At 39.8% G+C, this 16,171-nt stretch overlaps 1 protein-coding gene across 1 annotated transcript in view; it reads right to left on the bottom strand.

The window, feature by feature from the left end:
- The window catches only part of LOC149302382 (regulating synaptic membrane exocytosis protein 1-like), a 179,831-nt gene extending 176,440 nt beyond the window's left edge, over window positions 1–3,391 (bottom strand). The window contains exon 1 of the mRNA XM_089482487.1: window positions 3,228–3,391. Coding sequence (XP_089338613.1) covers window positions 3,228–3,391 — 164 coding nt within the window. The remainder of the gene's footprint in view (window positions 1–3,227) is intronic.
- Window positions 3,392–16,171: the final 12,780 nt, after the last annotated feature.

Below are 16,171 nucleotides of genomic sequence, written 5' to 3'. Positions count from 1 at the left end.
ATCTGAGCAGTGCTCGGTGCCTAGCTCCACAGCTGATTCAATGAATGAACGTATTTAGCTGGGTGTCACAGTAGCGCATGTGTACGTGTGCATGCACAGGCAATGGAATCATGCAATCATCCTTATATGTGCTACCAGTGCTTTTTATTCCCCTGCAAGGAGCCATCTACAGTATCAGACATACTACAGTGCCAGCATTAGCCAAAAAAATTAGGGGGAAGAAATATTCTTTTACACAGTTTACAGAATCCCTAAACCAAATAATAGAAGATGACCTGGTAAGCTAAATACCAGGTCATGGGCTTTTTTCACTCACAACACCACATCTTGCCATCCACAGAAAATACTATGGTACATAAAACATGTTCTCAAAGGCTGCCATGCAGCATAACCATGAGCACAGGTGTATCAATCACAGATAGATAGGGGGGAGGGTTATTCACTAAAAAGAACTGAAGAGTTGGCAGGAGAGTTGTGGATTCAACTCCTTAAATCCACTATGCCTTAAAGGCCCAACCTTGGAAAAAAGGTACTCTTTGTATATAAACAAATGGACATAGCTTACAATTTAAAATTGTATTCCAAAAATGATCCTCCAAACCCCTCTAGTAATCGGTCTGCCCATTGTCTTACACTGAGTCTCCCTTCTCAGCAAACACGCAGATACATTTCCCAAGGTTAAAACAGACCACAGAGATATTAACCCATATGGTATTATCATTAGCATCTTCATGAACGGTAACCTTTAGAGGTCCTCTCCTTCTAAGATTCTCACAGTGAAACATAGTAACAAACCTTAATGTCAGATTGAGTGGGTAGATAGAGACATGTTTTAGACAATGTTGTTCAACAGATGTACATTAACTTTGAGTATCTTTATAACTATGCAGCATGTAATGGGTTTATAGTGTGGAATGCTCTTTAAGCCAATGCTAGGATGGGATAGATCAGCCCATTCATAAATCTATACTAGGCAAAGCAGTGTGTTTGCATTATTACAACCTTTCACTGCTCAGTGAGCACCGGAGGGATAACTCATATTGGAAAACTCATCCACAAGCACACACCACTTATTTTACCGCTAATACATGTGTATTAATAAACTATTTATCCTTTCCATACTAAAAAGATAAACACATGGAGTACTAAGCTGCCCCAAATTGATAAAAACCTAGAAATACCTTAAAGACACAATGAGTTAATAAGGGTGTGTAACGTAGGTACTGATATCTTGAGATATAAACATATTATACCACCAGCAAGTTAAAGGATGTTTATCATGAAGAATCTAAGGGGTATTGTCAATGCAATGTGTGTGTGTTGACTGGATGTAATATTTTACTTATTATCCTGAAAGAAATGCAGCGTGAATGTTAGACTGGAGTTCTTTTCTTTAACCTGTACCACACCCACCGCACAGTATTTGATATTAAATGCTCCAGTGATACATCTCATATTCAGGATTATGAACCAGTCAATTTGCCCAACATGTATATAAAGCCTATTGCACAGTCCTCTTCAGATAATAAGATGATACATTAAAAAAAAAAATACCATAGAGCATTTTGTAATTTTTTTCATTTGGTTAGCACACCCTGCTGTCATCAAATATGAATCACAGCAAAATTAAAATTTCTGATTTCCGTACTTAGCATGGACTTATTGGAACATTTTTCCCGCTGAAATGGTGTTAATCATAAGTTGGGATTTTATGGCAGTACATAACACATGACCTTTATTTCCAAATTCTATATTTCAACCACATACACATGGAGAAACCCATCATATTTTTAACCAAAAAACTAATGTTCTCCATTGCAACCAGTAACCAGGCCTGCCCCCTTCACATGCCATTCTTTTGGTTGCCCATGCAGGAGGACGGTGATCCCTCTTGAACCTTGAGCACTTCCAATCTCCTAAATCTACAATAACAGCCAGAAGACATAAGAAAGTCCTATATGTGCGGCACCAATAAAGTATTTATATATATGTTTATTTCATTAAATAATAACTATATAGACTGACTTGTTACTTGTATGACCATTCCTTGTAGCTCTTTGTAGTACTTAACGGAAGGCCTACAGGACACGCGAGTTATCGCTTAACCCAAAAATCTAATTTTCAGGGTATATTATATTTATAGATATGAAAAATCATTTCGTAAAATAACGTATTGCATATTCCTGTTACCATTGTGATTCTATGGTCCACCTCTGCCCATCAAATATGTGAATTATTCCATCAAACCAAGAAAAAAGGACAACTTATGCACAGTAATACCTTTTCCATATTACCGGTGGGCCTTTTTTGTCAGATAAAAAGAAGGGGAAAAAAAAGAAATGATTGTATAAAATGGCTACTAACTGTTCTGCCTGTCAATACACGAAAATCCAGAAACAGTGTGCTATTCGACATTTTACACCATGAGAAAATTCAACCACACCCCATTCTCTGTGGCAAGTCAGCTTTTCCCAAGAAGAGGTCAGTTATCCACTTGCATTCAATGCCAGAGGGTTTATAACGGTGTCCGCAGAAATAATTATCATTCAAATAAACAGAATGCACAGATGGACCATCGGAGTGATTGGGAATACTGCCTGCTTGAGTGGCTTATTTTTGTATACATATGTACTTATAGAAATGGTCATTCTACCCATGAACTGGATCCAGGAGGGATTGCTCTATGCTGTAATCTGAAGGAGGCAATGCCCAGTATTTCTGCATATTGTCAGTGGAGCCAGGATTGATAGGCCTGGAGGTCCTTGTGCTGTAAATAGAAGAGGGGACAGGTCTTCTGCAGGCCATATTGGCCATTCCCTACAGACAGGGAGGCATCATCGATTATTATTTATAACTTTACAGTGTCAGAGCACAGCCCTGCATTTGGGAGATGGGAAAGGTTATGCACTGATGCTGTGCACTGCAACCTGTCAATGCATGAAAATGACAGACCGCAAGAATGGCAGGCTGGTGACATAGAACGAACCGGTTTCCACTGAATACAAGTGGTATGACATCATTGCAAGAGATAAAAGACATGCCTTAGAGAAGCACACAGCAATCCCCCGGTTCTGAAGATGTTAAAGAACTGTTAGCTATTCTATCAAAAGCATAAACCTCGTATGAAATCTCATGCAACCCACCTACAGTAAATCATCGCCTTGTCACTTGGCTCCCAATTTTACACTGAATTAACGTGATCGCCTTTTTTAATCTAATTCTCTTACTTTAGCATGGCCTCTTCCTTCTCCTCCTCCTCCTTCTGTCGGTCCATCACTGCCATGATAATGTTCCTCTCCTCTTCTGTCAGATGGCTGAGATCAGGGAGATCTTGCATGGGGGGAGGCACTGTGTGTGGCCGAGGGCCTCTGGGCCCCGTTGAAGAAGACATGAGTGGGTTTAAGCAGGAGGGATGGGGGGCTGCCCACCTTCCGCCTCAGCGATCACACAAATGGACCTTTAAACCACCCCACCCTACCCTACCTTTCCAGTGTAGTCCTAGGAGCTGCAAACAGGGAAATCAGGCTTACAGTACATCCATATGAGCAAACAATGGAGGGCTGTACAGAGGTGGGGGGGGCAGTCCCCCCAAGTTTTAGACAGCTTGAGATGTCTCCCCCATCTTTTGGAAAGAAGCGGTGGCCCCTGCAGCGGTGAAATGAGCTGCAGTTTAGCTCTCCCCTGCCTGCTCTGTGCTTCTCGCAGGCAGCAGCAGTAGTACTTCTCCCGGTGCTGCTGATGTGGGAGTGGAGGTGGGGGAGTGGAGAAATGAACAGAAGCTGTTAACACTGTGCTGCGGGGGGGAGGGGCGGCTGGCTGCATCCCTCCCCACCGAAGCATCTTCCTCCTACCTTGCTAAATGCATTAGATGACTGTCGGTGTAATGCACATATGCTTCATGGGAGTTGGAAAAAACAGCATATATTTCAAAAAACATTTTCATAAACTTAACCTAACAATATGTGGACTAATAGATTCCGACCTGTGATTAGTAACAATGACATTATATATATATATATATATACATACATATATATATATGCACTGTATGTGTTTAATCCCACTGTAGCAGGATACCGTGTCCAAATAGAAGATACCCTTGGGTGCACAGGTGTTACATGGCTAAGGCTCCAATTATGCTTATTAATACCACCATATACTGGTTGATGGTCATGAGAGTCACAGTCCAACATAGCATTCACTCTGGAAAGTGGTGCACCGCACACTATTCTAAGTGAATAGAAAGGCTGAGATTGATGGCACATACAGGTTAGTCTGGACTAGCCCCATTGCACAGACCTTTGCATTTGCTATGTATCAGATTGTGCGCCCTTTTGATACTTAAGGGGAACCCTGAAGAGCATGGACCAGGCCCATCCACCACATGTTGTCTGTTGTAATAAATAGGTTAATAATCATAATCACCATCATTTTGGGATATGTCAATAAATGGTCATGGAGGGAAATCTGTTGATGCCATAGAAATAAGAAGATATAATAATTGTGGGGTGTGTTAATCCATGGACATTGAGAGGTGGTGGTCATTGGGGAAATGGTCCTTCAAGGATGAGAAAAAACAGGTGCCACTAAACAGGGTATAGTTGAGTTTTTTTGTATGTTACGCACGTTAATATTTATATATTATTATATTATTATTATATATATATTATATCTACTTTTTAACATTCCTGATTAGGATTTGAGTGTGTCACTTGACATCAATGGGCATTCATCAGATGGTAAGTAAATTGTGTTTTGTAGGGTTTTTTTGTGCAAAGTCTCTTTTATCATGATTTATAGACCTCACTCTCCTCTACCTGAACTAGTTAGAGATGACACAAGAGGGTGGGGATTTTTATATATTTTATTATTATTATTGTTAGTATTTATTTGAATCGAGGAAAAATAAAACTTTTCAACCTATTGTTATAGTTCTATAATGAATGTGGTATTAAGGAAGGCCTTTGCTTATTTGACTATTGTTTCCACCCTACAGAACAGGGAGCAGGAAAGGTGGTGCTGAGAAAGCCCACTGCTCATTTTATCAATTCCTTAACTCTGCTGCTCATAGGGAAGGAACCTGAGCCTACATTGGAATAGAGAAGGAACATCAACCAGCTAATTTGTAGTTAATATGATGTCAATTTGGGGAAAACATGTCATAGCAGAACCCAAAAGTCCAACAGATGGCACACCCGCTTTTCAGACATTTGATGTGGTGAAAGATACATTGTTGTTACATCTGAAAAGTCATCTAAGTATGAATGAGCTATCAAACTATTACTTTTTCAGATGATAGATTATTGTTTAAATTCTATTGTTTGTAAACCCAGTCAAATACTAAACAAATTGAGGGGGAGTAAGAGTTTAAAGTGCTAGATGGGTTGGCATCAACCAGTGCATTGTGAAAAGTCAGCTGGGAGTACATGGATAAAGTCTCATCCAGGTTACATTTTAACCGTAAAAGCAAAAGATGATACAAATTGAATGTAGACAATTTACCCTTTAGAATTTGGAACCATTTGGACTAGCTGGAAGGAAGGTCTGGAAATAAAGAGTAAGGTTAACATACCAAGTGGAACTCCAGTCTCCTCAATGCTGTATAGATGTTTGTAGGTAACAGCTGTGTCAAATAGCTCAGAAGGGACACCAAAATACTGTTATTGCAAACTCAAAGTTACTGGCAGAGATACTGATAAGACAGTGAAATGTTAAAGGCCCTAAACCCAGGTGTGACCAAAACCAGGCAAACTTGAGTTCAGAGCACTCGACAGACATAGGCATTCCACTTAAGCAAACTTTCTGGAGAAGATTTCAGTTTCAACAGCAGCTATGTGAATCTGCCTCTGTTGCTTACAAATATTTGAGTGTTATGGGAGTTGTAGCTCATTCTAGTCGAAGCGACACGAGTTTCCAGCCACATCACAGACACCGATCAGCCATAACATTATGACCACTGACAGGTGAAGTGAATAACACTGATGATCTTGCTATCATGGCACATGTTAGTAGGTGAAGTGTTAGAAGCAGGAAAAATGGGTAAGCATAAGGATCTGAGACTTTGACAAGGACCAAATTGTGATGGCTATACGAGTGGACTACATATTAATGTGTATGTTTTTAGAATGCAATGTCATAAAAGTCCCTGTTGGTGTAATGGTCAGGTGTACATATAGTGTAACTTTAACCAACTGCTTTTCAACTTACATGCTTGTGGTTTCACTATTTTTTTTAAAATCAGTGCCACTCACCTCAGGTATCTTTACAGTCAAATATGACTCTCTCCCATACAGATTGATAGAATTAGTTTCCCCATATAGTAGGGTCAGCCCTGGTTGGGTTCAGTTTACTCACTATAACATACAGTCACAATGACACACTCATGCTAACACTATACACGTCTACTGTACACACACATATACTCACTGCTTTCTTCTCCTCTCCCTCTCTCTTCTCCACTCTCAATTAACGTCTGCGATAATGAGAATTCCAACAGGAAGCAGAATTTCTGTGACTGATCACAGAACTTTACACACAAGAACAACTACACACAACCCACTCGACACGGAGACAAGAAAGTTTTCAGACTTACACATATCTTTTTATCCAACGGTATGTACCCTATAAACCCTGACCAGGTTTCTTCAGATTTCAACTTCCCCAAATGTCTGTAATAAAATGTATAGGGCCAATACAAACTTCAAATAATTGGATCACATATAAATGTATGTGTGTCAAAAATAGGCAGAGTCACTTAGATGCAAACAAAGGTAAAACATTTAATACGAACAAAAATAGAAGAAGAATATACAAAGTAGATAACAAAAATAATATAAAACAAGTTTTACAAAACCTTGGAGAGGAATTTAGTTCATGACATCTGTCCTATGCATTCCTGAGGATGGAGGGAGGGAGTGTTGGGACGAGAAGAGTCCGTGGATGGCAAGTACATCTCCCCTCTACCTCTCCTCCCATGCTTCTCCAAGGCATAACTTATATACACGGTTTGAATAATGATGTCAGTCTTGTCAGTCTATTGGTCTTCACCTAATTGGGTAAACATGCACACTAAGATCTTTACACGTCGAAACCCTATTTTAGGTGGTGGCTGTACGCATACTGTAATGCCCTTTTAGAGTTACAACTATACCATGCATTAGCAAGCTTCTATCCTATCTATAGAATGCCTGTTCAGCAAATCCTTCATTCCATATTTTAAGGTCAAGGAAACCTTGAAGCCTATCATTGAAACATATTAATATATCTTAATAATCATTTATTTATGAACAATGATTACATATCTTTGACTATTGCCTATACCAATAATTATATATGGTCCATTTCATATTACTAGGGTTAAAAGAGATGTTAAATGTGTTAGAAACTTTTACAATGTCAACTTCCCTTAAATGAAGATAAAATTGTCCAACTTTCTAAAATGAGGTTGTTTCATAAATTCATATTTCTCTTGAGGTTAAGGGAGACAAGAAAATGTAAAGGAAGAAGCAATTGTTGGAGAGGTCCTGTGGTCTGATCAGACTAACACTGAGTCTGTTAATTTCCTGCAGGAGGACCACGCCTGATATAATCAGCAGAAACAACAAGAAGCATGAGGTGTGAAAGCCATCAAGCAACTGATCTTGTTTTGCTGTGGTGTATATTTGCTCCATGTGAATATGAATTAAACACTTACAAACCTTGGATCGACATTTTCAGATTCCCTAGCTTTATTTGCTTCCTGTTGTTTCTGTAGACAAGCAAATGTAGGGTCAAGCATTGCACTCCTATAATCTTTGTTTATTAGAAATACTAATTAATTATTTAAATAGGAATTAATACCTTTAAATAGGAATTTATTGGCTAACTGTACCAATTGTGTGTTGGGGGATTTAACATATTATTCTTTATCATTTGACATTTTACCTTAGCTTAGCAGACTAGTCCCCAGCCAACCACAGTTTTGCAGGCCATAAAAACTAATTCTCATGCAAATAGTCACAACTAACAAGACTCTTGCAGGCTTCAACATTTTGTAAACTGCAAAGAAGGACTTGATTCCCTGTTGCGCTTCCAAAGACACTACAAAAATCTTAATATAAGCACAATTTGTATTAAAATGTATATCTGTTCAGCTGCATCATTTTGTCCACCAGAGAACATTGCTTTGTGACAGTGCCAGATGCTAATATTGTACTTGTGATACGTGTGATATTTGTAAGACCATCACAAGTCTCTGTGTTGGATATTGAGACTATGCTGTGAGACAATATGAGATGTCCTATTCAGCAGTGCAGCCACTCATAAAAACAGAGGCATCATAAAATTGGCAAGAATCACATAGGACTGCAGCAAAAAAGAAAGGCAATTCTTAAAATTGCTTCATTAATCATTGGCATTTTGGAGATTTTGGAGTGAGCCTATGGAAATTTGTGTCGATTCGGTCAAAAGAACATGTCTGAGGTCAGGCACTGGTGTTGGATGAGAAGGCCTGACTCACAATCAGCGTTCTAATGCATCCCAAAGGTGTTAAATGGGGTTAGGGTCGGGCTCTGTGCAGCCACTCAAATTTCTGCACACCAAACTCATCAAACCATGTCTTTATTGACCTTGTTTTGTGCATAGGGGCACGGTCATGCTGGAACAGGAAAAGGCCTTCCCAACTAGTGCCAAGACGTTTGAAACATACAGTTGTCTAAATTGTCTTTGTATGCTGTGGCTTTAACATTACCCTTCACTGGAACTAAGAAGCCTAGACTAGACCTGTGACAACCTAGCAACACCCACTGACGTTAGCGGGAATGCCCCTTTGACGTCAGCGGGACCGCCCACAGACATCAGTGGGCAGTCCTGCCAGCGTCCCACAAGGGTAAGCTCCGAAAAGTTCCCAGGTATGGTTACAGAGGACCAGGGCAGATCTACAAACTGACTTGTGGCAAAGGTGGCATATTATGACAGTGCCACGTTTAACATCACTGAGCTCTCCAGTATGACCCATTCCACTTCCAGTTGCTAATAAATTTGCACATTTCACACTTTTTCTTGGCACTTACTAATAAACATATTTACAAAATAAGATGATCCTTCCTTAGAGATGATATCAGTGTGTGTATCATTAAACATTCATAATACGTTGGCCTCAAAAATAAGTTTACATGTAGACATTTGCAGGTCATTATTCGTAGAGGCAAGCCAAAGACATTTCACAAATGCAGTTGTTTTATCACAGACATGGCTTACGTAGAGTAGTTGTAAGGCACGTACCGCCCGGCGTACGGTACGTGCCATTCAAGGTCCGGGACGTACCTCCCGTGGCAGACCGCGTCTGCTCGTGACAGGCTCCCGGTCCCTGTCGCCGGCTCGGGCAATCTGTTCTTCACTCCCCGCGTCCACGCGGGGAGCTGGGGGACACGCCGGCGACGCGGCTCTGGTCCCCACGGAGGGGGCGGCGCTCCAGCACGCCGCCCTAAGTTCCTCTCCTCCTGCTCACAGTATGCAGGGGGGAGGGGGAGGAGTGGGGAGAGAGGCTTCCCCTGGAGGGGCGGCACCTCTGGTGCCGTCTCACAGGAGAGAGATGGTTGGGGGCGGACCCGAGGGCGGAGATCCAGACGTGACTTCAGACGCCACGTCTGGGATCTCAATAAAACCCTCAAGCTCCCTTATGTCGGCGCTCAGATATTCTGAGACGCTCTGTGCCCTACACAGCGTCTCCTGTACTGTGCTCCTTCACCTATTTGTTTCCTGATTTGATCTGTTACCTGACCCTTGCCTGTGACCTGTTTATGCTACCCTGCCGCCTGGACCTGACCCTTGCCTGTGACCTGTTTTCGCTACTTTGCTGCCTGGACCTGACCCTGGCCTGTTACCTGTCTATGCTATTTGGAGTACTGCCTCTACCTGAGTTTTCTACTGTGTCCTCTGGACTATTCTGGTTACCTCCAGTAGTCCTGCATTCTGGGCTCCTTCTACCCTGCTAAAACAGACACTTGCTGGTGTCTGATAGTAGTCCTTGCTGGGAAACCCACCAATGTATTTTCAGTATTTGAGTAAATGTATGGACCATCGTCACTCTTTAACCCGGCTTTTCTGCTTTTAATGGTCTGGAGACGTTGATGCTGTTTGGTAACCACTTGCTTCTTATTAATTGTTTTTCTTCGGTATTGTGCGCCTTAAGTAATTACTTGTAATTTTTATTGTGTCTGTATAGGTCTTGAGTCAGTGTAGCTTGGTTATGAATATTGGCGGCATTTTCTCTTGGACTCATTTTTTTGTTTCTCTATGTAACATTTTTGTTATATTTTGTGCGTTGTACGGAAAAATATATATTTTTGGACTTTTTGTTATTAGAGAGAGATGTAGTGAATTGCTTAGTTATATGTCTGTTTGAGCCAATATTATAGCCTTTTAATTAGTTTTGTATGTTAATATTCCACACAGTATAAACAAATCCTTATGAAAATGACTTTGTATTTTGAACTTTCTTTTGTGTTTGTTTGAAAATGTCAAGGCATTGTCAAATTCAATAAAGTTACAATTGTAATTTTAAATTATCTGTCAAAAAAGGGTAAAAAGTATAGACAAAATAATTTTTTTACAGTAGGAATTCAAGCATAAACTGATCTCCTTAAATATTGTCTTGAAGAGCTAAGATAAATGGACCACCATGGAACACAATAGTGGGGCTTGGAGAAATGTATCACCTTCTCTTCTAAGCCAGTACATAGAGAGCTCAAGAACATCATGCACAGGGGGCAAAATGACACAATTATTGGTATGGGGAGGTGGTTGTAAGTAGATACTTAATTTGATGCACAACATGGTCAATGATTGCAAGTTCAGATTACTATTGTTATTTACAACAGTGGCGTCACAACCCGGGTGACACCTTACAGGGGGTGACACCACACCAGGCAGGGAACTCTATGAGAGTGTAATCTGCCTGGGATCACCCTACCATAGCGCTGCCGCGTTGGTGCAACCGGAGAGGAGGAGGCAGACCTGGCACTGGCAGATCATCACTGGACGGCAGCGGAGGAATTACGCCACCATGCACGTCGAGGGGGTGACACCATGTGTCATCGCACCATGTGACACCAACCCTAGTGACGCCACTGATTTACAAATCTAGTTTTTGCACCTGTATCAGGTGTGCATGCAGAGAGCAATAATACATATTTTTATATTTTTTTAATAAAGAAAATGAATGCAAATTGATAGTATTGGGAATAATAGCTAACAACACATTAGTAAGCATTTGTAACACAGCAGTCAGAAGGTTTAAACACCTAATATTTGTAGCATGGATGTGTGGCACCATATGCAAATAATCAGCTACAATTAAGAGTACGGTAATTAATTGTATTTGGTTGCAAACATGTAACACAGTTTAAACCAATTTTCAAGTTTTCACCTTTATATTTGTGTTCATGGTGTATGGTTTTTATGCTGCGCTCACAGTAGAAACAGCTGGATTGCACAGTTTGTGTAAAAGAAGGTATTCCATGCATATGGCTGTAATATGTTTGTTTTGCAAGCATAACCAGCATTGTTTTATTAGGATTAACATAACATACAGTCACTAAATGTACATGAAAACTACAGACATTTTGCATGTTATACAGGCGTCACCAAAAAGTTTGGGTCACTTAGAAGTATCCTTGTTTGTGAAAGAAAAGCAAATTGTCCATTAAAATAACATCTAATGGATCAGAAATACAGTGTAGACGTTGCTAATGCTATAAATGACTATTGTAGCAGGAACAGGCTGATTTTTATCGGAATATCTTCATAGGTGTCCAGAGGCTCTTTATCTGTAGCCATCACTTTATCTGCAGCCCAATGGCACGTTGTGTTCGCTAATCCAAGTTTTAAGTTTAAAAGGCTATTTGACCATTAGAAAGCCCGATTTGCATTTAGTACAGATAGAAGTTTCCTTGTTTTCCATGAAAACAGCTAAGTGACCCCAAACTTTTGAGAGGTAGTGTACATTTACCAAAAATACTTACATTATTATGTCAGCACATTCAAAACATACCTACATATAGTACACAGAATTAAAAGGATAGTCTAATGTCACTATACAGCAGACACAGACTGAGGAAGAAAAGCAGCCAGGGGGCACTAAATGATCTACAGGTGGTCGCTGGCTGGACATGCTGTTACACCCTTAAAGCCAGTCAGTGGCCACACACACACAAGTGCCTGAACTGCCATTGGAGCAGCAGGTAGGTATGTGGCTCAAACAGCCTCTGGCCCATGGGGAAATTGCCTGATTTTCCAAATGGCCTAGATTGCCTAAAGAGGCAAATGCATTCTGTAGCATCCCGTTATGAATTAGCAAGGTGATACTATCATTAAAGTGCATATGATGTCCGGTGTGTCCTTTCTAATACAGATGTAGCAGCCCTCAGAACCACTGCTGTTTATGCAGCGCCATCTAGTGGCAATTGTCATTGGCTACAACTAGTTCTAGCTTGTGTTTTCTAAAAGAACGTCAGGGGCTATCGTCCCGTTTACTAACATTTTTTAATGACTTATTATTTATAGAGTCAGCCAACTACGTGTGTGTCAATTACTGCAACTGGAAATATTTATTTTAAAAGTTCACCTCATGGGAGCTGAGAAAGACAGCAGTCTGTGCCCCAGCCAGCTTTGTCTAATTAATTTGCTGTCATGAAGTTCTCACAACAAAGACTGTCTAAGCAAATCAAGAAAAAACTTAAAAGGACAATCCAGGCATCTTATGTATTTTGAAGCGGTGTTTACCTTTACATTGTGTGTTTTTTGCATCCTCTATTTGCTTTTTGCTTTTTTCTCCACTCCACAGCCATTTCCGTTACAGGAGGTGTATGAAGCAGAGTGCATCTCCTGCACAGTACTGAGCATTCACACATTTGTTTGGGGGTTTTTTTTTTTGGGGGGGGTGTGTTCAGGTAAAGACACCTTATTAAAGTACATACAAAATACTTTAAAATGCATTCTTCATTGGTGCGGCTGTATGGAGCATTCAAATCACACAGTATCATTCAAAAAATAGAAGAAAAATGAGAAAACATGTAATGCACTGTATTATTTGTAAATTGGACATTTCCATCTGTAATAGATGTCTTTTGTAGATGTCTAAAAAAGCAAGACATTGTCCATTGTGCTGGACCTGGCACCCTTACCACATTAAAGAAACACAATTTAGAGAAGTTTAAAGCAATCACCTCTGCGTATGATCATGCTAACACATGCACATTAACTGTAACATACATGCATGCATACTTACTAATTCCATCTTTAACTCCCTTATCAGCCCTCGCCTGCCCCAGCTCTCCATGTTAGAGCAATCACCTCTACGTATGTTATCAGGGGTGTAATTCGAAACCACAGGGCCCCAGTGTGCAAATTGCCCAGCCCCCGACTTCACATAGCAACATGTCACACAGTGTCAGCTTTGCCCCTAAAGAGCTTGTGAGTGCCATCTTTGCCCCCAAAGAGCTTATCAGTGTCAATATACCCCACAAACAGCTTCTCTGTAGCATCTTTGCCCCCAAACAGCTTATCAGTATCAATATACCCCACAAACAGCTTCTCTGTAGCATCTTTGTCCCCAAGCAGCTTGTACGTGCCATATTTGTCCCCAAACAGCTTGTCTGTGCCATCTGTGTCTCCAAATAGGTTGTCAGGAACCCCAAACAGCCTGTCTGTACCATCTTTGTCCCCAAACAGTTTGTTAGTGCCCCCCATTTGTCTGTGCCATCTTTGTCACACACAACTGGTCAGTGTCCCCAAACAGCTTGTCTGTGCCATCTTTGCTCCCAAACAGTCTGCCTTTGCTCCTGCTTACACCACTTACCCCCAGTAGTGGTGTGTCTCTCTTCCTCCATACTCTGTGCAGACACTTCATGCAGGCAGAGAGTGCGAGGAGGCCCTTTGGAGCCCCTCTGTAACATACACACTGGCACACATTTTACATATGCACTCATTCTACAAATCAAGCTGTTCCTCTGATAGGTCCCATAATGTTTATGGGACTCACTGTTCTTTCATTCTCCAAGAAGAAGACTGGCCAATTGTGTTGGATCTTTAGCCTTCCTGCACAGAGAGAGTGAAATCAAAATAATCTAATAGAGGTGGTGGCTAAGTACATATAATTGGCATGAAAAAGTATCAATAAGACTAGGCTCAGATTAAGTACTTAATGATCAATGACCTACAAGGCTAGTTATTTTACAGGGCCATACAAAAGCAATGCTCTGATACAAAATCATATCATTCAAGTGGTTAGCTACAGTGCCACATTATTCCCCATATGCCACAAGGTTCTAACATTTGTCAAGCAGAGGATTAATAATATACCTTTTTCAAGGACCTCTGCAGTATACTGGAGAATAAAGACAGAGCTAGACCTTGCTTTTGATAGTCAGCTGTGTTGTGCCAATAAAGAGTTGCTGACTCAGTCAGAGGAGGGCTGGCAACTCAGTCCAGGAGGCAAGCACAGCCAAAAGTGACCGTAATGTAATTTCCTAATAGACGCTTGGCAGGCTGGTCCAACAACACATTCACCAACAGGTAATGCACAGAAAAATCCATAAAAGGAGCAGAGAAAGGTTTTTATATTACATTATATTCATTTAAGAAATGCTCTTACATTAGGGGGCCAGTAAAAATAACTTTAAAATCGATGATGTACAATTTAACAGTGAGCTTAACATGTTTAGACATACTGGTACAGAAGGAGAAGAGGTCTCTGCTCTTGTAAGCTTACAATCTATTAGGACACCATAGTGTGTTTAATATTTGCTGTAATAATGCTAAAACAAAAGATAAAAAAACCCAAATGTAAACAGTTTTTAAATTAAGCAGAATGTGATTATTGTTTTGCAGTTACCAACACAACACGCAGCAAAAAAGACAAATTGGACCCAATTCAACAATGCATCTAAAACTTAACCCGGTTTCACAAAGGAAAAAAATACGTGATTAGCGTTTCAATGACCTGTCTTATCTCAGGTTTAAAATAAAAGTAGCAAAAAAAAAAAGAATACATAGAGATCAGTTAAAACAATCTTAATGGGATATGCTAAATGTTTTTGTAATTTTGTAGAAAAAACTAAGATTAAGAGACAGCACACATGCAGAAAAGTCTAAATACACTTCAACAAGGAGAAATAACCATGTCATTGATTTATTAAATGTAACATGAGCAAGCAATGATACACAGAATTGTAAAGTCTATGTAACTCAGGGGTAGCCTGAATTTATTTCATGTTTTTTTTTAATGTCCCTTTTTAATAACTATTATTAAAGATGAATACTATATTACCATTAATATTTATCACCTTTTATTATGTCTTGCATATATATACATATTTACATTATTACGCACATATGTAAGTAAAACATAACATTAATATGATGATCATTTGCAGGATGTAAAATATATATGTGTTTGTGTGTGTGTTGTATTTCGGTTGCAGTTTGTATCAAGGGTATCTGGACACAATTTTATGGCCAGTTTAGTGTGATTGAACCTAATGCCTGCCCAGAAGTTTTCTTTGGTCTGCTTAGACAATCAGTGATTTTAAATCAAAGATAGCTTATGCTATGAGGAAATACTGAGTTACATTCATGAAATATGTATTTGAGGTTTAGCAGTTAGCATGTATTTCTTGACTAGGTGTTCTAGTTGAGTTGTTTACTAGTGAATATGGTTTCAGCATGTGTTCCTTTTTCATATTACGGTTATCAGTGTGGCCCCAGTGATTCAGCTCTGTGGTAATCAACACAGCCATGTTAGGATTAGATAGGACTCACCAAAATTAGGGAAGTTTGATGTGGTGGTGGACTAAGTATTACAGTATATCGCTAAAAAGTGTGATGGAATCACTAGACAGAATCCGAGTTTTAGGCAAAAGAAGTTGTGACTTTTTCTTTAAAAGAAAAACATTTTAGACACATTTATGTTATCCAAGTGACAGAACAATTAATTACATTTTAAAATTATTATTGTAGAAAGTTAGGGATATTGGGAAAAAAATAAATATGTATTTTATACCTTAAATGGGGTTGTGGAAATCATTACGGGAAAAAAGACTTATCCTATAATTGTAGACAATAAACAGTGTTGAATCTCAGTCAGCTGCTGCAAGGGCCAGTAAGATATTGGCATGTATTAAAAAAGGTATTG

Source organism: Sceloporus occidentalis, unplaced genomic scaffold (genome assembly GCF_023333645.1).
Source record: "Sceloporus occidentalis isolate IW3139 unplaced genomic scaffold, rSceOcc1.0.p SCAF_19, whole genome shotgun sequence".
In the NCBI taxonomy this organism is placed as follows: Eukaryota; Metazoa; Chordata; class Lepidosauria; order Squamata; family Phrynosomatidae; genus Sceloporus; species Sceloporus occidentalis.
Note: the sequence above shows the minus strand (reverse complement) of the source record. Positions and strands in the feature narration are given on the sequence as shown.